The 22,447-nt window shown below is 54.8% G+C and overlaps 2 protein-coding genes across 2 annotated transcripts in view; one reads left to right on the top strand and one right to left on the bottom strand.

The window, feature by feature from the left end:
* Nucleotides 1–7,154: 7,154 nt before the first annotated feature.
* Nucleotides 7,155–10,781, bottom strand: LOC142823070 (E3 ubiquitin-protein ligase TRIM11-like). The gene is made up of 4 exons (XM_075913350.1): nucleotides 10,563–10,781; nucleotides 8,077–8,099; nucleotides 7,919–7,980; nucleotides 7,155–7,411 (listed from the first exon to the last, which is right to left on the bottom strand). The coding sequence occupies exons 1-4, from the start codon at nucleotides 10,638–10,640 to the stop codon at nucleotides 7,155–7,157; spliced, it is 420 nt and encodes a 139-aa protein (XP_075769465.1). The 5' UTR covers nucleotides 10,641–10,781.
* Nucleotides 10,782–15,038: 4,257 nt separating this feature from the next.
* Nucleotides 15,039–22,447, top strand: part of LOC102462397 (uncharacterized) — a 32,295-nt gene continuing 24,886 nt past the window's right edge. The window contains 4 exon segments of the mRNA XM_075913349.1: nucleotides 15,039–15,302; nucleotides 16,115–16,214; nucleotides 18,803–18,888; nucleotides 20,313–21,405. Coding sequence (XP_075769464.1) covers nucleotides 18,837–18,888; nucleotides 20,313–21,405 — 1,145 coding nt within the window. The 5' untranslated portion in view covers nucleotides 15,039–15,302; nucleotides 16,115–16,214; nucleotides 18,803–18,836.

Raw genomic sequence — 22,447 nt, 5'->3', positions numbered from 1 at the left:
GGCCGCAGGAGCAGCCTCCGTCATCTCCGTGGGCTGCAGGATTAGCGTCACTGAGACGGTCTCCCAGGATAGGGCACTTTTGGGAACTGCACTTGGGTGCCTAGAATTTGCAGGGTGGGAACCGTGGCAGCGCTGTGATTGGGTGCAGAGGGAGCACCAGCTCTGACCGTCAGTTTTGTGTGCAATTAGCACACACCTCACTTCCCCCCCGGCAGCTGGCTAGCTGATAGCGCTCTCTTCCATGCAACGCATACCGTCGGTATGGAAATAGCTGACAGACAGAGGCATGGGGGTGGAGAAAAGAGATACACAGAAAAAGGCTTTCTCCTGGGGACCCCTAAGAGTATTTTCCCTCCTGAGAATTTTCCAGGGCCTGTCGGATTGGCTGGACTCCCAGGTAGAATTTCACACCGTTAGAAAAGGGCCACGTATCTTGCGGCGTGTTGTAAAGAGGGGTTTTCATTAAACTCGGAAGGGGGAATAGCTGGAAAGTGACCAACCAAAATAAAGTGAGCGTACGAACCTTGCAATGCTGGCCCAGCCCTGTAAGGGGCTTGTCAAGGAAAGAGGGGTGTGGTGGGTGTGGGGGTGTGTCATGTGTACACATGCACAGAAGAAATACTTATTTGTGCTTAAAACTGAAACCATATTGAGCATGAAAGAGTAACAGCAAATGCACAAAAAGCATTAATGCGCCATAAACCAATGTCACAGGCATATGAACGTGAGAATAACCTGGTATCACCTCCGCGGTGCCCCCACAGGACAGCGAGGCCTGAGCCACCCTGCTAACAGTCAGTAGACATGGGGTGTGCCGGTGCCTACATTTGCGTAGGGCGGGACTGGGCTCTTGGTGCACACGTGGTGTGGCCCGTTCCAGCTGTTCCTGCTCTAGAGAAGGTGCTGGCTGGCTTGCGGATTGCCAGACCTAAAATCCATAGGCTGACTTGGCACGTCCTTGAGCTATTCAAAACCTAACACCGAGCCTGCTGGTAGCACGAGCCAAGGGGCCAAGCCAGAAGCCCCCTGTGACATAGCGGGGGGCTGTCTGCTCTGTAACCCGGTATTCCCCTACGCTGCAATGTGAGATTCCCACTGACTCACCCACATGTGTATTGGCCCAGACACCTACTCCCAGCCTGGGCAGTTAGCAAAGGTCTTCCCAGGGGGAGAGACAAAGGGAGGGAGGTGGAGACGAACACCCGGCTGGGGGGCAGGGTCTGGGAGCTGGGCAGTTTCTGTCTGGAAAACACAAAGGGAACAGACTAAGCTGAGTGCTGAGGATTGAGGGGGCAATGGACCCCCTAACCCAAGGGGTCTGAGGCATCCTGGCCCTGACTCCTGTAACCGTATCACATCTGTGCTGTGCTGTATCCCGGGGAAGCAATAAACCCTCCCTATTCTACTGGCTGGTGGAGTTTGTTCTGGTTGCTACAGGGGTGCAGGATCGGGGGGAACCCCAACGCACCATCACCCCCCGCCCCCAGTAGGTGCATGAGTTACACAGGCATTTGCGTACAGCTGACAGTGAGGGAGAGCACATGGCTGTAGGTGAGGGGCTGTGGCCCAGGATTCTAAACAGCAGACAGGAGTTTTGAGACAGCTAGCCAATCATACCCCACCACCTTGACTGATTTACACCTAGGAAAATGAATTGCACAGCAGATTGAAACAATAGGAAAGCGAGGACCCACAATCATAGAAAAATAAAGGAATGAGGATTTTGCAGCTCCAACTGCTGCTCCGTAGTAGTTTCTTGCCAGAGGAAATGCTGCTGAACTGTTTTCATTACCCATCTTGAGCTCTGATTAGCTGGTGATGCTGGGCATCATTAGAACAGAGAGGTCTCTTTCTGAACGGCCTGGTGTGCCACTATTTTTATGCACTGTAGATGGAATATTTCTTTGGTGGCCAGGAGTGCTTTTGGGCAGCTCCATCTGATCCGCCAACGGCAACCCTTCCTGAACAAGCATGACTTGGCTACAGTGATCCATGCTCTTGTTACATCCCGACTGGATTGCTGTAATGCGCTTTCTGTGGGGCTGCCTCTAAAGAGTCTTCGGAAACTTCAACTGGTCCAGAATGCAGCTGCTCGAGTTTAGTTTTAACTAATACCCGCTAGTTTTAACTAATGCACTGGCTTCCAGTTTTAACTAATGCACTGGCTTCCGGTTTTAACTAATGCACTGGCTTCCGGTATGTTTCCAGGCACAATTTAAGCTCTTGGTTATGACCTATAAAGCCCTAAACAGGTTGGGTCCGGGGTATCTAAAGAACCATCTTCTCCCATGCGAACCTGCCTGGGGGTTGAGGTTAGCTGGGGAGGCTCTGCTCAGTGTTCCTCCACTTATGGAGATAAGATTAACATCTGCGCGAAACAGGGCCTTCTCAGCCTTTGCTCCCAGGCTGTGGAATTCGCTTCCTCAGGAAATTCGCCTGGCGCCAACGTTAACATTGTTTCGGAGTCAGGCTAAAGCCCCCCTTTTTACTCGTGCTTTTATTGGTGTTTGAGTCTGTGTGTGTATGTGTGTGTTCCTCCTATCGAGACGCTTTTAGCAGGTTTTATGTCCCTCTGAGGGTCTCGTACTTTAATTTTGTATATATATTTGTGTAGTTTAAAAATGTTGTAAGCCGCCTCGAATATTTTAAATAGAGAGGCGGGGTAAAAGTATTTTAAAGAAATAAATATGAGTGTCACTCCCTGCTTTTCAGCAGTGGCTGCTGCTCTGTCAATCTGGCCGCAGACGGAGGCCTCAGGTTTTAGGCTTTCAAAGATGGCTACAGAAAAAGGCTACCTAAAGGGCCTGATGGCACGGACCTGCCATGTGCTGGGCTCAGCCCTGTGATGTCACCAGCTGGCATGTCACTGGCAATCTGCTGATCTTTGCCCCACAAGGCAGAGCTCCCCCTGTGATGTCACGTCCGTGTAACTGAGCGGGTAACAAAGCCGGTTGCAGCACCTTACGGCAAGGTCAGATCTGTGGCCTGGCGGGTGTTAGTGTCATTCAGGCTCCTCCCCAGCCAGTCTGCCCTCTGGCTTCCCGCCCTCAGCCCCCACAAGCCCATCCACACACTCCACAGCCTCCGGTTTTGTCAGCTGATTCTAGAGCAGCTTACTACTTAGCTTTGGAATCTCCTGCCTTAGAGGGTTGTAAGTCCCAGCTTGACAAAGCCCTGGCTGGGTCGATTTCTTTGGGGTTGGTCCTGGGTGGGGCAGGGGTGGGACTTGATGCCTCCTGAGGCCTCGTCTACACTGCACCATAGGTCGAATGAACTTACACAATTTGAGCTACAAATTACATATCGTGTTTCGATCTAATTTCAAAATAGCTTAATTCATATTAGACAGCGCCAAATTTCGAAATAACCTGCTATTCCAAAATGTCCCTTATTGCTCGTGGGATGTCAGTCAGAATAGTGAGCCCGTTATATTTCGAAATAAAGGGCTTACTGTTAAAATGTGGGATAGCAATTTCAGGATACCTCCGGTATCCCAAAATAGCGCTGCAGTGTAGAGATAGTCTTCCAGTCCCCGTCTTCTCTAATTCTATTTAAACAGCTCGTACAGCTCCAGAAACAAGTGGTGGAGTTGTAAAAGCCCTAACACACCGCAAGGCCCTTTAGGGGGGTTCAGCTTTCTTGCCTCTGAGGGTGTTTTATTCGAGAAGAAAAAGTCTCAGAGGGGTGGCCATGTTAGTCTGTAACTTTAAAAACAACACATCGTCCGATATATTTTTGGTTCGTCTCTAAGGTGCCACTGGACCACTCATTTTTAAGGAAAAGTGAGCACGTAAAGCACCTCTGGTTACCAAAGCCACTGGGATACGCCTGGCAAAAAGAACAGAACCCACACAGCCGGTTCCCAAGCATCTGATCTGAAATCCCAAAGCACAATCCCCCTCCCCCCACCATTATTCCCCGAGACAACTGAAACTCATCACAGCCACCGAGTGTTGCTCCAGGGCCTCATTTATTGATACGTGCACAGAGTTAAATACTTTGTATTCGGACACAGCCCTTCCTACAATCCACCCAGTGGCAAATCTCTGCTTGTTCTCCTTTGGTTGATGTCACGCCAGAGTTTCTTCCAATCCAATCCTCCAATCCTCTCCCAGGTAACTTCCTCCAATCCTCTCCCAGGAGGGGGTCCTGTTTTTCCGAGATGAAATGCCTCTTCTTCCCTAATCCGCCTCTAGGCTTGTCTGTGGACTGGTGTGCAGAGTGGTTCCCTGGGCACAGTCTGCTCTTTGGCCAGGCGTCAAGATGGCTCAGGCTGGGATTCGCTTCTCTCCCTTCTCCCCTCTCGTTCCGGTTCTCTACCCAGCCGGGATGGTGCCTGGGGAGAAGGGGCGGGACGTGCCTCTAGGAGGAACGCCCGCCGATGGGCACGGCGGTGTGCTTGGCCAGCTGCTCCGGGATCACCCGCTCCAAGGCGGCATGGATCTCCGACGAACCAATGGCCGGGAGCTGGCCTTTCTGCCTCAGCTGCTCGGCCTCGATGGACACCCGGCGGTAGAGGTCAGTCACAAAGGATTTCATCAGCTTCCGGGCCTTGCCGGACATGCGCACCTTGTCCTGGTACAGCTGGCGCAGGATCCTGGAGACGTACAGCGAGTGGGAGTTCTCCTTCGCCGGGCTGCTCCTGGCGGGCTCCTGCTGCCTTTCCTGAGACTGGAGCATCCTCTGCTTGGGCTTGGCCTGCCTCCTCTGACGCTGACCCACCTGCTTTCTTCCTGCCTTGCCGCCTGCCATGGCTCCACAGCTCACTTCTGCCCCCGCCCCTCCTGCCATGCTCTTATATACTGGCTGGCATGCAAATGAGGGGGCCACCTGTGAGGTGCTCATTGGCCGGCTGGGACTCGCCCCAACCAATCCCATTGTGACCGGCCTCATTACCCAACAATGCATGACTATGAGCCGTTCTTTCCCCAAGCAAATTAAGGTGAAAATCTGGCTGCTCCCTGTCAGCCAAGTTCCGACAGCAGGTTTATAACAGACTCCTGCTGCCCCACAGAGATTAATTACAGGGGGATAATTGTATGCGATTATTCTCATGACAGTAGTGTGATTGATTTATGGTCAATTGGTTAACAAACACGGACTTATTGTTGACATCTCCGCTATAAGCCACCCCAGGATTCACCTGTTCCACTCTAAAGTCGTTGACGCTTATAGGAACTGATGCGTTATAAATCCTCCCCCGCTATAAATCGTGCCAAAAAACACCCCAAACCCAATTTGCACAAATGGAAGTCAGCCACAGGAAAAAACCTCCCCGCTTTCAGTTGCTTTGCCGTAAGTCCAAGTTTTTTGGAACATGTCTTGGGCTGACAGCGAGGATGGCTGGATCACATTTTAGTTATTATTAATTTTATGCTATTATTCAGTTTTATTGATGACTATTAACCATTGCAAATATTTGGCACTATGCCCTGGTCCCGTGGTGTCCAACCTGTTCTGAAGCGGTAGCCTCGCAACCTAGCCACACTCAACCGGCCAGACAGCCACGTGTGGCTAGTGTGTTGAGCACCATGGCCCGAGTCTCGTTCACCAGTATAAATCCACGCTAATCCACTGGAGTGAGTGGAGTATAAATCCAGAGCAAGGGATGGCAAATTTTGGTGCAATACATTTTATTTCCTGGGCTGCCAGGATTTCAGACGTGTTTGTTCGTTGGATGGTGATTTGCAATATTTGCTCCTCGCGTAATCCAGCCCCTCCCTGTGACTGTGGGTGCAGAGAAGCTGGAGCCCCCAAAACTCAAAGGCGCTTTGGGATACGTTGGCCTCTTGTTTGTATATGCAAGATGAAGGAATCGGGGTAAATCCTGACAGTCACTCTGCACACTGGCCCGGTTCCCGCCCACAAGAGTGGATGCTACTCTTCCCCGGAGGGGCGTATCTGGCCACAGCAAGCCCTCTGTTTGGCACCTGCAGGCTGGATCACTGCCCCTCGCTGCATCTGCGGCTGAGCATTCGTGGGCTCCGAGGCCCAGGCCGCAGGCCAGTGCACAAATGCCTCCCAGCCAGCTGCGCCTCCTGCCGCCTTATCAGGGTGCTGACATTGTCAGAAGTAGAGTAGCCACAGGGGTGCAAATAGCCTATGTTTCCTACAGGGACTGTTGGATTGCAGCCCCCCTTACAGGAGGGGGGGCTCAGGACAGGGCGTTGTGGGGAGATGTGGGGGCACTCAGGGCAGGGGATTGGGGTGTCAGGGGCTCCAGGCAGGGAGTTGGATGAGAAGGGGTTCAGCGCAGGGGGTTGGGAGGTGGGGGGTGCAGGAGTCAGGGCAGGGGACTGGGGTGTTTTGGGGGGACTCCAAGCAGGGAGTTGGATGAGAAGGGGTTCAGCACAGGGGATTGGGAGGTGGGGGTGCAGGAATCAGGGCAGGGGACTGGGGTGTCGGGGGGCTCCAGGGAGGGAGTTGGGGGAGGAGGGGTTTAGGTGCTGCACACAGTCTCCACCAGAGGCTGGCCCACGGCTTCATACCAGGGCCTGGTAATATTCTCTCCAGTTCCCTAGCTAGGGGCTGAGATTCCCTGGCCGGCGTTTCTCATGGCAGCTGTGGCGGCCGGCTGGACTGTCTGCCATGCCAGCTCCCCATCCCCGCGCTGAGAGGCAGGCTAGCAAGTTGCCCTGCAGGCTGTCTGGGGAGGCCCCGCATTTCTGGGAGCGTTTTGTGTGAGCACTGAAGGCAGAATGTGCCCCCCCGAAATGGTCTCACAGCCACACACTGCAGGGGGAGGGGAAGTCATCTGGAAGGCTGGGTAATTAGAAACAGGCTAAAGAAACCCCAGTTAATTACGTCATTGTCGTTTATTACATGATTATTCTGGAAATCAGATCTTTATTGTGGGCCTCACTGCTCCAGTGGGTTGTGCCTTTTTCTCACGCCCCCTGCCTCTGGTGCCCAGCGAGAGCTTGGCCGACACCCAGAAGAAGGGGAATATTTTCTCCCCATTGAAAGGGGCTGGCGGGGAGCAGCAGAGCCGCTCCCCGGTCTCCGCATTGTAAAACACCACCCGCCCCGCATCATAGTCCAGATACACCCCCATCTTCCTGGGGCTCCCATGTGGGAACAGGGGCTGCTTTGGGGAGGTGAGAGCCCAGAGCTGACCCCCCCACTGCTCCAAAGCCCAGAACCCCTCCTGGGGTTTAAGGCTGATCCAGTCTCCCCTCTTCACAGACTCCCTGGCTACCCCCACTGCCCAGGCCCCCCCCGTCCCCCAGATCCACCTCCCAGTAATGTGTGCCGGAGGTGAACCCCTCGGAGCCCAGCACGCAGGGCTCCAGATCAAATCGCTTGCCACTTGGGGGCTTTTCTATCCGCTCCACCGTCCAGTCCACGGATTTGTGGTCTGCCGACACCAGGAGCCGGGGATTAGCCGTGTCTGGGTCCAGGGTCACGTCCGCTGCAGAGAGACCCAGCACGTCAGAGGCAGAGCCAAAGCAGGGACAAAGGGGGGACAGGAGGGAGGCAGAGCGTCAGGGCAAAGCCGGGGGGAGGGAGGGACGGACGGAGAGATTCAGAGGCGGTGGCAGCAGCAGATACAGCCCCTGGGGGAGCCCCCCCGGGTACCAGGTGCTAGAGAAGCACAGAGGGAAGACAGGGCGGGGAGGCAGACCCCACAGAGACCCCTGGGTGGTGAGTTTTGGGGGTAAATCCCGGGGCCCCATTTCAAGCCAGCGATGCTAGAGCCGAGCAGCTGGAAAACCCAGGAAAGGGAGATCATTGGAGCCAACTTCCCAGCCCCACCTCTGCACCCGTTTCCACCCTCCCCTCCCCCTTCCCCTCCAGCAGCCAGGCCGGGATCACAGATCTCCCTGGGGAAAGGTCGGCCCGGGAGGCCAATGGAAACTGGACAGTGATGGCAGCAGGGCCAGGTGCTCACCCACGGGACATGGCTTGGGGCATTTACCTCTGGCTTCCTGTGGAATGTCCTGCAGATCGGGGGGGTCGTACGCATCCTTCCCTTTAATCCTAAAAACCACACCCCTGTTAGCTCTCAGCCTGGCTCTGCAACAGACGTAGTTCTGCCCGGCAGCCCGGTGAGTGGGAAGAAAAGCCTGCACCTACCTGCTCAATGCGCTTTGCACGTCCTAAGGAGAGAAAGGGAGAAAAAGAATCAGTTTCCACTGCACTTCGTGCAATCCTGAACAATTCTGTAGTGACTTTCTCCCCTGTTGCGTCCCAGCCTTTCTTCACCACCGGGCCATTTACCCTCTGACCGGAGAAAAATGCCAAATTGCGACCTGGCTAAAAGCCTTTCTGCTCTGAAAAGTCTGAGGGGGAGCAGCCATGTTAGTCTGGGACTGTGAAAACAGCGAGCAGTCTGGCAGAACCTTCTGGGACAGGATAAATGGACACAAACCTGACATCAGGAATGGCAAAACACACATAAATCTGTAGGGGAACATTTTACCCTGCCTGGACATTCAATAATGGGTTTAAATGTAGCCATCCTTCTACAAAATAATTTTATCACCCGAACTGTAGTTCATTCACAAATTCAACACTATCAACTTAGACTTGACTTAGGATTTTAATTGGTTAATGCACTACAAAGGCAATATCCCCTGCTTTTGATATTCGCATCCCCACATCCAGTGCTATGAATGGGGACTCAGCCAGCCTGACTTAATTAGCCAAATTAACACTGGTCCTACAATTGACAGGTAACTGCTTTTGCTGTAATATAGATTCTGGGTTCTGTAATTTCTACTCTGGAGAAGTGGGTTTTACCCAGGAAATCTCATGCTTTACTACATTTGTTAGTCTCTAAGGGTATGTCTACACTAAAAAGTTAATTCGAAATAACAGCAGGCTAGGGAGGGGTAAGTGGAAGGACGTGAGGGTGGAATGGGGCACGAGCCCCTGGTGGGGAGGACTGGGGAGGCTCTGAGGGCTTCTCGGGGTGGACACTCTCCCTCAGGGCCTCCTGGATCCTGACAGTCCCCCGACGGACCCCCCCGGATGGCAGCCTGCAGAAAGTGCAGCCGGGCTTATGGCAACGACCCCACAAGATGCACCGGCGTGCCCAGGAGCAGCTCTGGCTCCATGTGGCCGTGTGCTGTGGCGTCCCGAGTGCAGGCACTCCAAGACAGGACTGCTTTGCTGTCCCTCAGCGAGGTAGACAAGCAAGCGGGGAACCCTGAGAACTGTCTGTCCAGGGTGGGGGTCGGGTCCCTTTAAGCACGGAGCTCAGTTAGCCTCAGACAGCAGCTCCACACACTAAGTCCTAACCTGATGCCCTGCCAGCACTGGTTCCGGCCAGCCATAACTTCAGTTCAGGGTCCACTCAGTGTGGATGCGCTATTTCGAAATAGCAAAATTCTATGTTGAAATAGTTTTTGTGTCTAGATGTGTTATTTCGAATTAGCTTAATTCGAATTAACTATTTTGAATTAAGTTAATTCGAAATAGCGCTGTAGTGTAGACATACCCTAAGTTGCCACAGGACTGCTCATTGTCTCTGCTCTGAGGCTGCCTGTTCTGCACCTGAGCCAGCCAGACATCTTGCTTGCAGTAGTTCTGCAGTGTTCTGAGACCCCCCTGTCACTAAGGGGGTCCTGACTTCCCATTACACGCCTGACTGAGTCACCCCAAAAAGCAGGACACGAGGAAGAGCAGCCTCACATCTCAGGCCGAGTGAGAACTTTTCTGCTCAGTGTGACGGGAATTGAAAATGTCAGACCTGTGGTAATGTCAGACCCCCCCAGACCCATAAAGCCATGAGTATCCTCTCCTGGAGCCTGGCATCTGAGTCCTTTTGTGGCTCTTGGCCAGGCCTCACTGAGGAATCCAAAGCCTCTGAAAAATGCAGCGCCAGGGAGCCATTGCCAGTGCACGTCTGGCTCTGTAGTTTGGCTCAGCTCAGAAGTTTTCCAGGTCTCCTGTGAGGCGCGAGCGCACCAGGAAATCTCCTGGCTACAACGGAATAAACCCCTGTTCACCTCTCTGCTCCTGCCGGCAGCTTGCAGTGGTTGTGGAGAGCTGATGGATGCTGGCACCCAAAAGGAAGACATGCTACCAAGTTAGGGCCAGCTGTTGTTTGGTGTGATGCTCACGTTGGCACTTTAAATACGGGACATGGGTCTATGGGTGGGAGGGGGGTTACAATAATTATTGCTCCTTCTCTTGGCTCCCTGGCACAGTCGGACAGGCCCAGAGTGAGGAATTTAGCGCTCTGTGCTCTGGGGAGATGGCTCGCTGCCTTCCACCCGGCAGTGCGTGTGACACACAGTCTGTAAGCATGAGAGCATCTCCATTCCTGGAGAGCTGGGCACGCAGAGTGGGATCCGGTTAGTGAAGAGCCTCCGTCCCCAGCACCTCATAACTCATGAAAAACAAGCCAGGTGGCAACCCTGGGGCTAAACCCATTCTGGGGCCCCCTTGGAACAGAGGGGCCCGGTGCACTTGTGCAGGGTGATGAATAGGGGTCTGGGGTCAGAGGGCAAACAGCCAGATCCTGGTGAAAGCCTCGTGCTAAAGCTTCATGCCCCTTCACAGCTGGAAATCCTGAGCTGGGGACAGGTCCTGGGTGAATCGCACCAGACACTTACCTTCCACTCAGGGCTTTTCTCCTCCTCCTGCAGATGGCTGAGAATGTTCAGGAGTTTCGCCTGACAGGGACGATACATTTAAGAAACAGGCTTGACATCGGCACCGCTCGCGGGTGGGGATTTTGTGAAAGCCAGCAGGGAGCTATTGAAAGAGCTGGCAGGGACTCGGGTTGCAATAGGACAGCACCTGTCAGAAATGTTAAGTTGCTTTCACCACCGGCGGGGCGCCCTAGGCCTGGGAGGGGCTGGGCTTGTAGGGCCAAGAGAGGAACCCATTTCTCATGAAGCTACTATCTGCAGGGCCCTGGGACTCTCCAAACATCAGGGTTTCTATCACTGATCACAGCCCAGCCAGGCAATAACTCAGGAAATTGCTAGAGCTCAGAGAAAGGACATTTCCCCGTGTAACCCGTTTCTAGCAGGGGGGAATAAGAACTGTATCTGAGATGGAGAAACTAACTTAACTGTAGCCGTAGTCTGTTCAAACTGCTGCTGCTACAGAAATCGCCTCCTGACCCACCCCACACATTCCCCTAGCCCCCTCAGCTTCCTCCCTGTGACCACCCTAACCCTGCCCCTCGTTCCACTGCCCTGCACCGTCCATGCTCCGGTCTGCCAGAGCATATTCCTGCTCCCTACTTCCCCCTTGGCTCCCTAGGTCCCCTTCTGCACCTCTCCTTTCCCTGGGCCCCCATCTCCCCACAGCCCCCTAATCACCCACCTCCCCTGCATCCAAGAAGCCTCTGAACAGAGTTGGGCAAAATTCTAAGAAGCTACGGCTGTAGATGTGGTGCTACCTACGAGGCTGGAGTAGCCAACTTTCAATTGTGGGATTTTGTATCGTTTGAAATGGTATGATTTTATCATAGAATCCGGAAGGGACCTCGAGAGGTCTTCGAATCCAGTCCCTTGCCTGCACAGCAGGACTCAGCACTGTCTGGAGCATCCCTGACAGGTGTCTGTGCAACCTGCTCTTCAATATCCCCAGTGATGGAAATTCCATGAAAACGAGTTGAGTCCAATAAAATGGTTGAGACACTTCTCAGTTCTTTAACCCCACAGGATAATCTGCCCTCCAGGAAGGTCTCATCTGAATTCTTTATGGCTAGAAATTGGCGTGGTCCCTGAATAGGTCCCCTCTTTGAACTGTTATAACTCTGGTTATTCTTGCTCTTTAAAGACATGTGCAATCCTTCTTTGAATCTTGCTAAATTCTTGGCTTTGACAACTTCCAGTGGCAATGAGTTCCACAGTCTAATCACTTTCTATGTGGAGTGGAATTCCTTTGCATGGGTTTTGCCAGACCCCTGCTCATTCCTGTCACCCTTCTCGGAGCATCTTGGGTCTGGGGATGAGATCAGCTGATGGGAGCCAGGACAGGCCACTTCAACCCATCATGCAGCAAAAAGCCAGTTCAAACAAATAACCCTGATTTGTTTTACGCAACAGCTAGACAGAGACTCCAGCTAAGACCAGGAACACCAGAGCGCAGTCTCTTCACCGAGCCGTCCCCCAGGGGGTGCAGAGCCCGGGACAACCCTCCCTCTGCCCCAGGCCATGCCCCCACCCCACCTCTTCCCAGCCGTGTCTCTCTGCTTCTTACTGCCAGTAAGTGTGAGGCAGGCCTGACCCCTGCTGCTGGTGCTGGGGTCTCCTGCTAGTCCCCTGGCCTGCCTTAGATGAGCTGGAATGGAAACAACAGAATCCAAGAACTGTACAACAGCAAAAGAAGTACCTGTCTGCTGTAGGACCCATGTTAACGAGGCTAATTAAGTGGGCTGGGCTGAATGTGTCCCATGCATAGCTTTTCATGTGAAATTGTGGATGTTAAAAGCAGGGGAAATTGGCTTTATAATGCACCAACCAGTTAATGTCTATGTTCAAGGCCAGGATAACGGTATCAAATCTGTAGCTGAATTCCAGTTCTGCAGTGTCTCTCTCTGTAATTGGGTAGTGAAATTCCTGTGTAGAAGGATGGCAACTTTCTATATATTTTGGTTAGTCTCTAAGGGTATGTCTAGACTACAGAGAAGATTGAAGCTACCACTGCTGAAGTTCCAGGGTTCGAATGAGTGGGTCTAGTGACGATCACTAATTCAAACTGAGAGGGGTGCTCTGATGACTTCTGGTAGTCCTGCTTTCACAAGGAGTAAAAGAAGTTGAAGGGAGAGCGTGCTCCCTTTGATTTCCTGCAGTGTGGACAGCGCTAAAAGTCGAGTTAAGGCACTTCGACTTCAGCGAGGCTATTAATGTAGCTGAAATTGCGTAGCTAAATTCAACCGTATCCCATAGCATAGATGTACCCTAAGGTGCCGCAGGACCACTTGTTGTTTTCAGTGTTACTGCCTAACACGGCTGCTCCGCTGAGACTTCAGGACGGCTCCATCTTTTCGCATCATGTACCCCGCTGGCCAGAGCAGGCCTTTGAGGTGAGCACTGAACGCGACCACGGCCCAGCCCTGGCTCAGCTACCCATCCTGGCCTGCCTCTCTGGGTGCTGGGACAGGCTGCTTGGGGACAAGGGGGCGGCTGAACTATGACTGCCCGGGCCTGGATGTTTTAACACCCCAGAGCAACTTTGGCCCCTGGCAGGTTACTGCAGACCAGGCCTCAGCCCTTCAGCTCCAGGGTCCGGAAGGGATGGGAGGAGTCGACTGGCCCCAGGTTTCTGCTGCATCCGCTGCTGCGGCTCTTCTGCCAGTAGATGGTGCCGATGTCTTACAAATCCTTCTTCACACAGGGTTAGTGGCAGGAGAGGAAGTAGGGGGAGATTTCCCAACTTTGCCTTTTACGTCAGTCATTCCCCAGCTCTGTGCTGGGTCTGTTTGATTCTCCATGTACAGACTGTGCCTCTCTGGTCTGGCATTCTCTGGTCTGACAACACCCCTGGCCCGGCGTGACTTTAGCCGGATGTCCACTTATCAAGGGAGTGGCCAAGTTTCCCACGGTTCCATGCAGTTCGTTTACAGAGTCCTGGCTCTCAGCGTTCTGTGCTGTAATATAATTTACTATCATCCAACATCCCGGCAAGCAGTGGGGGTGCTGCTAGACAATATTGACCTCCTTTCTTGGCTACAAGGGCACACTGTTGACTCGTATCCAGCTTCTCATCGGGGTGACTTTGGCCCAGGGGATGCTAGACATAGGCTGGAGGCAGGGACTGACTGCTGAGGGTGTGAATGAGTCTCAGCTAGCTTAGGATACAGGGAGCTAGGGATACAGGTCTGTCCTACGCTCTGTCCCTGGGAACCAATAACATTCCTGTTCTCCCTGCTGGCTGAGTGCTCCGTCTGGCTGCGGGTGGGGGTGGAGGGCCCGGTGGCTCCCCGCCACTTGGTGACAGCTTTTATATCGGTATTTGATAATGATACAGAAAGCACCAAATCTGAGAGGAGTTCTGAGCAATATTCACTAATAAAACTGAAAAAAGGGTGAACATCTGAAGGGATTTGGAGCTATACTTGACCATTGGAGAATGGGAAAATTAGAGATGTTTTATAGACTGCTTGACAAATTTGAAGGGATTTCCTGTCCGCGTGGGATCATAGAATCATGAATCATAGAACTGGAAAGGGCCTTGAGAGGTCATCGAATCCTGACCCCTGCTCTCACAGCAGGACCAAGCACCGTCTAGACCATCCCTCACAGGTGTCTGTCTAACCTGCTCCTAAATATCTCCAGAGATGGAGATTCCACAACACCCCTAGGCAATTTATTCAAGTTAGATTTTTCCTAATGTCCAACCTAAACCTCCCATGCTGCAGCTTAAGCCCATTGCTTCTTGGCCTGTCCTCAGAGGCCGAGAACAATTTTTCTCCCCCCTCCTTGTGACATGTCCCCCCCTCAGTCTTCTCCTTTCCAAACTAAACAAGCCCAATTCTTTTAGTCTTCCCTCACAGGTCATGTTTTCTAGACCTTTCATCGGTTTTGTTGCTCTTCTCTGGACCTTCTCCTAGAAAAGGGGGCAGAACTGGGGAGAACTTTGGTTCAAACCAGTACCCAAGCGAGACCAGTACCCAAGAGAGGGGATGGCTTTTCAGAATGCGGCCCCGCTGGAACCCACAATAAAATGAGGGTGTCTAAGGTTGGAGGCTTGGGTGGGATGGTTCAAAGTAAGAGGAGACCACAACTCTGCCCCTCTTCAAAGCCTGGTTTGGGGCGTGGTTTGGGGCAGGAGCCTGGTTTGGGGCGTGTGGGGGAGGGGGGATGCACCGAGCGTGGGGGGGAGGCAGGAGGGTGGCCTCCAGACTATTTGAGCGACTGGTCCCTTGTGGGCACAGGCAAGGGGAAGAAAACCCAGGGCCTGGCTTCTTCCTTTCTCCAGGAGGGTCCTTTCCCCGCTGGTGGGTGGCGTGGGCCCCCCTCCCTCCAAAACGTTGCGCGGGATTTTCTTCCTCCAGTCAAAGCCACGCGGGTTTGCGCGTTTCCTTTTCCCCAAACATCGCGTTGTGCCCCCGGGGGAGGGACGTTGCATCACTAACAACCCCCCCCGGCCGGGCCGGGCGCAGCGGGAAGGGATCCCGCGGCGCGCAGCGGGGAGGCGGCGCAGCGGGGCCCGGTGGCAGAGCGCGGAGCCGGAGCTCGGTGCGCGCTTCGCTGGTCCCCCCCCCCTTCCTGCCTCCTCCTCCCAGCGCCGCTGCTCCAGCCCCTTCCTGTGCCCGGGCTGTAGCGCTCCGGGCCCGGCCAGGCTGGAGCCAGCCCCGCGCCCTGCGCGCCCAGCCCCGGAGCCGCAGCCTGCAGGTGAGGGGCGCGCCCCGGGCACAGGGCTGGGCCGGGCAGGGAAGTGACTCTGCCCCCCCAACTTCTCCTCGCCCCAGTGCTGCTCCCGAGGGGCTGGGGGGCTGCGAGTCCCAGCGCTTCTGCCCTCCGGGTCCCCCCGGAGCGCCTGTAGGAGCCGAGCCAGACCTGGGTCTCCCAGTCCGAGGGGGCAGGAGGGGGCCGGGGCAGAGCCGAGCAGGAGCGGCGGGGGTGAAATATGGGGGCGGGATCCCAGCTCTGCCCCGCCCAGTGGGGATTCGGGGCCCTGGCTGGAGAGGAGCCGAGAGGCTGACAGTCACAGCCCCTCCTGCAGCCGGGGTAGGATCCAAACTCGCTGCAGCCCCCTGCTCCCTCTGAGCCTGGCCCTGGCGGGGGTGTCTGTCCAGGAGAAGGGTTCATTCATTCTTTCACTACACACACACAGACGCTTTTTACCCAACCCCCATTTTCCTTAGGAAGAGCAAAGCCAAAGCAGGGTCTCCCCTCCCCTGGGCTAAGGAGCTGCACCTCCCTGCAAACGGTCTGATACTGCTCCCGAAAACCACCCCAGCCCTGCGGTTACCCGTGTGGGCTACGTGTTATTTCTATTTCAGCATAAAGCAGAAGTTGCCCCTTGGCAGACAAAGGGCTGCATCCGGCAGTGACAATTACAACGGCCAGGGCCTGAAATCAGGGTGCTGCCAGCCCCCGGAGGTGGCCAAACATGACTCAGTCCCCCAAATCCGGGGACTGGTGGACAACTCATGCGAGTGCTTGAAATACTGAAATTCTGCTGCTTCTCTCTTTGCCTGCAGATTTCTGAACCTTTCCGGTGCGCCCGCTGCGTGTGCTTCAGCTTTTCCCTGCATCCGCCAGAGCTAGGAGCTTGGCTTTCGCCAACATCGGTAAAACAAGGTAAGATTCTGACCTGATCGCTGGACTCCAGGAGCTGAGGCTTTGGGAAACGTGGCAACTCTCACGGTGAGATACAGTCACGGTGAGACTGTATCAGTTCATTATCAGTTGGAAATAGGTCAATGGAGGGATGATAGGAGTTGCTATAGGGAACTTTCTGGGTGTCTGGCTGGTGAGTCTTGTCCACATGCTCAGGGTTCAGCTGATCACCATATTTGGGGTCGGGAAGGAATTTTCCTCCAGGGTAGATTGGCAGAGGCCCTGGAGGTTTTTCGCCTTCCTCTGTAGCATTGGGCACAGATCACAGCTGAAGGACTCTCTGCATGTTGGGTCCTTCAAAGTATTTGAAGGCTTCAATATCTGAGACATAGGTGAGAGGATTATTCTAAGAGGGGTGGTTGAAATTCTGTGGCCTGCACTGTGCAGGGGGTCAGACTAGATGATCATAATGGTCCCTTCTGACCTTAAAGTCTATGAATCTATGAATCTATGAGACATAGGCCCTGGTCCCTGTATCCCTGAACCCCCACTGGTGCGGGTGGAGGGCACGAAGTTAAGCATGTATGTGAGCGGACTCCAGGCCTGGTGTATGAAACGTCTTAGAGGGTTAGCTGTGACCACTCGAGAGAGAGATCTTGGAATCACTGTGGGGAGTTCTCTGAAAGCACCCACTCCATGTGCAGCGGCCGTCAAAAAAGCAAACAGAATGTTAGGAATCATTTACAAAGGGAAAATAGATTAAGACAGAGAATATCTTATTGCCTCTAGATAAAACCATGGGGTGCCTACATCTTGAATCCCGCATACAGACGTGGTTGCCTCATCTCAGAAAAAAATCTTAGCATTGGAAAAAGTGCAGAAAAGGGCAACAAAATGATGAGGGGTTTGGAACAGCTGCCACCTGGAAGAGAGATTAAAAAGACTGGGACTTAGAAAAGAGAAGGCTAAGGGGAGATATGACTGAGTCTATACAATCAGGACAGATGTGGAGAAAGGGACAGAACTAGGGGGTCACCAAATGAAATTAGGTAGCAGGATTAAAACAAACCAAAGGAAGTATTTCTTCACTCCACGCACAGTCAACCAGAAGTTGTTGTGAAGACCAGGACTTGATCTAAGTCTTTTTTGAACCCTGTTCAATTCATGGAGGTGAGGCCCATCGATGGCTGTTAGCCAGCATGGGTAGGGAGGGTGTTCCTGGCCTCTGTTTGTCAGGGCTGGGAATGGGTGACAGGAGAGGGATCACATGAGGATTCCCTGTTCGGTTCCCTCCCTCTGGGGCACCTGGCACTGGCCACTGAGGGCAGACAGGACACTGGGCTGGATGGGCCTTTGGTCGGACTCAGTGTGGCCGTTGTCAGAGAAAATTCCCCCATGAGCAAGTGTTAACTCGGCTCTAAACAGAGCAGGTGAAAGTCACCGTGGACTCGTTTCCAAAGTCAGTTCTGTCTGTGTTTACGAAGCGCCGAGTACAATGGGTCCCCAATGTTAGTTGGGGTCTCTGAGTGCAAACCAACTAGGCGCCTAAAAATCCCACCCATCTGATTTTTCAGTGGGACCGGTGCTGCCGGCGCTCCTGAAAATCCCATCCTCAGCCAAAACCATTTCTCGAGATTTGGGTGTGGCCAAACCGAGCACTCCAAAGACTGTGAAATGTGATCTTGTGTGGGACCAGCTGGTTTCTCTGTGTTGTTCCCTTGATGCTGCATTGTTTAGCTGCTCTGGCTAGATATAGTGAATATCTCAACAGTCAGTGTATGATGTTCCAATCCAGGTGTGATCCCGGCCTTCCTTCCAGGTCTCTAGATGGATGGATTTCCCTTCATTAAATGTAATCATTACAACAGGTTTGACTTTGCCCCATAGAGCGTGGTTTTGCTGCTCTCTGAAATATTTTTTTCCCTTCTACGTATAAATCTGAATTTTGTCTTTCAGTGTTTTATTGGTGACAAAGCCAATACTTATCAGTTCTGTAACTTAGGGGCCTGCGCTCAGGCCCTCTGGGACAAATCCTTTTTTATTTTGCACAGAGAAGCTAGTTCTTAACTTTGTGGGAAAGCAAACCAAAGCTTTTGCCCCAGCTGCTGGGAGCTCAGACCTCAGGGTTACCAATTTTCTGCCACAGAATGAAATTGCCCCAGGTGGAAAATCCACATGCGAGATTTAACTCCACTGTGATTGTGATGGAGTCACTCCGGGTTAGCTCTGGTGTAAATGAACTCCGGGTCTGGCCCCCTGAGCCTGTGGAATCAAGACGCCCCGTGTTCCCCTTGTGTGTTAGTGAGGTGGAGAGGAACACCAAAGACCCTGCGTCCCTGATGCACCCGAGCCAGCCTGCCTTCGTGAGGGCTGATGGCTCCAGGGGAACATGGAGCTAGTGCCTCTGTATGTCACTGGAGGGCACTGGGTACTCTGAGACCCCTGCAATTTCCTCCAGGGGCTGTAACACATTCCCCAGACATCTGGCTCCCCAAACATCCCATCTGTCCTCGGTGCCTGGCTTGAAGTCGTGAAGCATTCTTGGGAGCACACGTTCTGTGGTTATGTAACTCACCCTGCTCTCACCTGGTTTCTTTCCCCCGTGGCAGGATTTCTGGCTCCCAAACCGAGCGTGGTCTCCAGATGGACCCCGAGGGAGCTGAGGAAAGGGAGAGCCCACGAGACACCTGGGAAGGTGAGGAATTGGCAAAACAAACTCTGAAACCCAGAATCGGGGCATTTCAAACAATGAGGTACATGTAATTCCAGGTGTTGCCCCTGCCTAAGAGTTCTGTGGTTGTACAGCTTTGCTTTCCCACTTGTAGAACAAAAGGCTTTTCTCTCCTCTTTGACAGAGGCCCACACATGACAAGGTTGAAACTAGGCCCTGGTCTACACTAGGGAGAAGTTTCAAAACAACTCCCCTTATTTCGAAATAACGAGCGGAGCGTCCACACTACCAAGCCCGTTATTTCGAAATAAGGGGCTGATTATTTCGAAATCTGCCCTCCTGCTTTCCTCGGGGAATCACGCTTATTTCGAAATAGGGGTAGTGTGGACGCTTTGCTGCTGCTATTATTTCGAAATAATTTCCTAGTGTAGACATGTCCCTAGAGACCAATGCTCCAGGAGAGACAGCAGAACTTCCCATGCAAAGTGTTGGCATTAGCACAATGCAAGTTGGGGCACGGTGGAAAACCCCTTTTCCTCTCTAACCCCTTGCATTGGTACTGGCCCTCGGTGCCCCTGCAGCAGCAGCGGGTGAGGGTATGTCCGACCGGAGTGTGATTTTAAGTTGATGCTGCCCCTTTAACTGTCTAGTCCCGGAGGGCACTATGCAGCTGTCCCTCGCGCCCTTGCAAATTCGCTTTTTCCAAAACACTGTTCAAGCAAACGCCGCTGGCGCATCGGTTTGTTCGTTTACTGGCATGAACACAGCTGGTTGTGTTAGCCTGGAAACCCAGGCCCCTCTCTCCTTTCTCTCTCTCTCTCTCTCTCACACACACACTGAACAGACCAGCCCATTGCTGTGATGTGGTTGCTGCGCTTAGCCTGGGCACGTTGTTATCTAACTGCTGGTTCGTACTCCTGTTCCCCTCCACGCCCCCGTGATGCCTGGTTACGCTCACTCGTTGTCTCTTGTCCGTGTGGGACTGTTACCCCCAAAATTCGAGGCACTCCACAGTAGCCTGCTTACCCCACTTGGTGTGGTACCCGCAGGGCAGACGTCGCTCATGGGTTCACACCCCCCGACTCACACCTGGCAAGAGGTGTGTTTCCCCGCCGTGTTTTGGTGGGATGGGGAGCTGGCGTTCGCCTCTCTCAGGAAGCAGTAAGGGGATGAAATGAGCTCCCAATGCTCTGAGCTCTCTGGCAGCTACTTTGGCTTGTTCCCCCCCAGCACAGCAGTCTCTCCTCCCCGCCGCAGCAGCAGCCTACCTGCCGCTGGGTTCCTAGCAGGGCAGAACCGGAGGATCCCAATGATTTGCTCTTTGTTTGTTCCCCAAACGGAGCTGCTCACTCAGCTGTCAGAGACTTCCCGGAACTTTGAAAGGGGATGGGGTGCCTGCCTGCAGGGCAGCAGAGAGCACACAACACTGAGTTCTGTCTCTATCCCAGCAGGCAATGGGAGGCGGAGTGAGGACGAGGAGGACACTTCGGAGCAGGAAGGTGCCGAGCCAGCAGAACTGGATGGGGAGGGACCAGGGACACCTGATGGGGATGTTTCCCCAGAGGAGGGAGAAGCCTGCGGGGATCAGGGCAGGCCAGAGGAGGAGCAGGGAAGCTCACCCGAGGAGAGAGAGAAGAATCCCGGTCAGTCCTGGGGAGATTTGGGGAGGGACAATGACTCCGCCATCCCTGGGGAGAAACCCAACACGTGCGAGGACTGCGGGAAAAGCTTCAGCCTGCGGTCGAACCTGATCACCCACCAGCGGCTGCACCTGGGGGAGCGGCCCTACCAGTGCCCGGAGTGCGGGCGCAGCTTCAGCCAGAGCTCCCACCTTATCACCCACCAGCGGCTGCACACGGGGGAGCGGCCCTACCGGTGCCGGGACTGTGGGAAGAGCTTCAACGTCAACTCGGACCTGATCAAGCACCAGCGCACGCACACAGGGGAGCGGCCCTACCCCTGCGCCGAGTGTGGCCGGCGCTTCAGCAGCAGCTCCAACCTCACCCGGCACCAGCGGCTGCACACCGGCGAGCGGCCCTACCGGTGCGAGGCCTGCGGGGAGAGCTTCCGGGACTGCTCCTCCCTCACCATCCACCAGCGGGCACACACGGGCGAGCGGCCCTACGTCTGCCCCGACTGCGGGAAGGGCTTCACCGACAGCTCCCTGCTCATCAAGCACCAGCGGACGCACCGCACGGAGAAGTGCTTCGACTGCCCCGACTGCGGGAAGAGCTTCTCCACCAGCACCTACCTGGCCCGGCACCAGAGAACCCACCTGGCCGAGAAGCCCTATCGGTGCGAGGAGTGCGGCCGGGGCTACAGCCAGTTCGCCCACCTCACCACGCACCAGCGCGTGCACACAGGGGAGCGGCCCTACATCTGCCCCGACTGCGGGAAGAGCTTCACCACCAGCTCTGCGCTCACCAAGCACAAGAGGATCCACACGGGCGAGCGGCCCTACGTCTGCCCTGACTGCGGGAAAAGCTTCACTCAGAGCTCCAACGTCATCACCCACTGGAGGCTTCAGCACGGGAAATCCCTGTGAGAGCTCCGCCTGTCCCACCCCCAGTGCGGGAAATCCCCGTGAGAGCCCCGGTGTGGCCAGTCCAGCTCCGCCCATCCCATCCCCACTGTGGGAAATCCCTGTGAGAGCCCCGGTGTGGCCAGTCCAGCTCCGCCCATCCCACCCCCAGTGCGGGAAATCCCTGTGAGAGCACTGTGAGAGCTCCACCCATCCCACCCCCCTCTGCGGGAAATCCCCGTGAGAGCCCCGGTGTGGCCAGTCCAGCTCCTCCCGTCCCACCCCCAGTGCGGGAAATCCCTGTGAGAGCTCCGCCCGTCCCACCCCCAGTGCGGGAAATCCCCGTGAGAGCCCCGGTGTGGCCAGTCCAGCTCCGCCCGTCCCACCCCCAGTGTGGGAAATCCCCGTGAGAGCCCCAGTGTGGCCAGTCCAGCTCCGCCCGTCCCACCCCCAGTGCAGGAAATCCCCGTGAGAGCCCCGGTGTGGCCAGTCCAGCTCTGCCCATCCCACCCCCAGTGCGGGAAATCCCTGTGAGAGCTCCGCCCGTCCCACCCCCAGTGCGGGAAATCCCCGTGAGAGCCCCGGTGTGGCCAGTCCAGCTCCGCCCGTCCCACCCCCAGTGTGGGAAATCCCCGTGAGAGCCCCAGTGTGGCCAGTCCAGCTCCGCCCGTCCCACCCCCAGTGCGGGAAATCCCTGTGAGAGCCCCGGTGTGGCCAGTCCAGCTCTGCCCATCCCACCCCCAGTGCGGGAAATCCCTGTGAGAGCTCCGCCCGTCCCACCCCCAGTGCGGGAAATCCCTGTGAGAGCTCCGCCCGTCCCACCCCCAGTGCGGGAAATCCCCGTGAGAGCCCCAGTGTGGCTGGTCCAGCTCTGCCCGTCCCACTCCCAGTGCGGGAAATCCCCGTGAGAGCTCCGCCCGTCGCACCCCCAGCACAGGAAATCCCCATGAGAGCTCTGCCCGTCCCACCCCCCAGTGCGGGAAATCCCTGTGAGAGCTCCGCCCGTCCCACCCCCAGTGCGGGAAATCCTCATGAGAGCTCCGCCCGTCCCAACCCCCAGTG

Source organism: Pelodiscus sinensis, chromosome 32, assembly GCF_049634645.1.
Source record: "Pelodiscus sinensis isolate JC-2024 chromosome 32, ASM4963464v1, whole genome shotgun sequence".
In the NCBI taxonomy this organism is placed as follows: domain Eukaryota; kingdom Metazoa; phylum Chordata; order Testudines; family Trionychidae; genus Pelodiscus; species Pelodiscus sinensis.
This window is presented reverse-complemented; position numbering and strand designations above follow the sequence as displayed.

Bases quoted from the DNA above. Each gene is read 5' to 3' on its own strand.
- LOC142823070 (XM_075913350.1), bottom strand. From the start codon at position 10,640: ATGTATCGTCCCTGTCAGGCGAAACTCCTGAACATTCTCAGCCATCTG. The intron at 8,100-10,562 runs GTAAGTGTCTGG...TTCTCTCCTTAG, and splicing joins AGAAAAGCCCTGAGTGGAAG to GACGTGCAAAGCGCATTGAG. The intron at 7,412-7,918 runs GTAAATGCCCCA...GTCTCTCTGCAG, and splicing joins CATTCCACAGGAAGCCAGAG to CGGACGTGACCCTGGACCCA.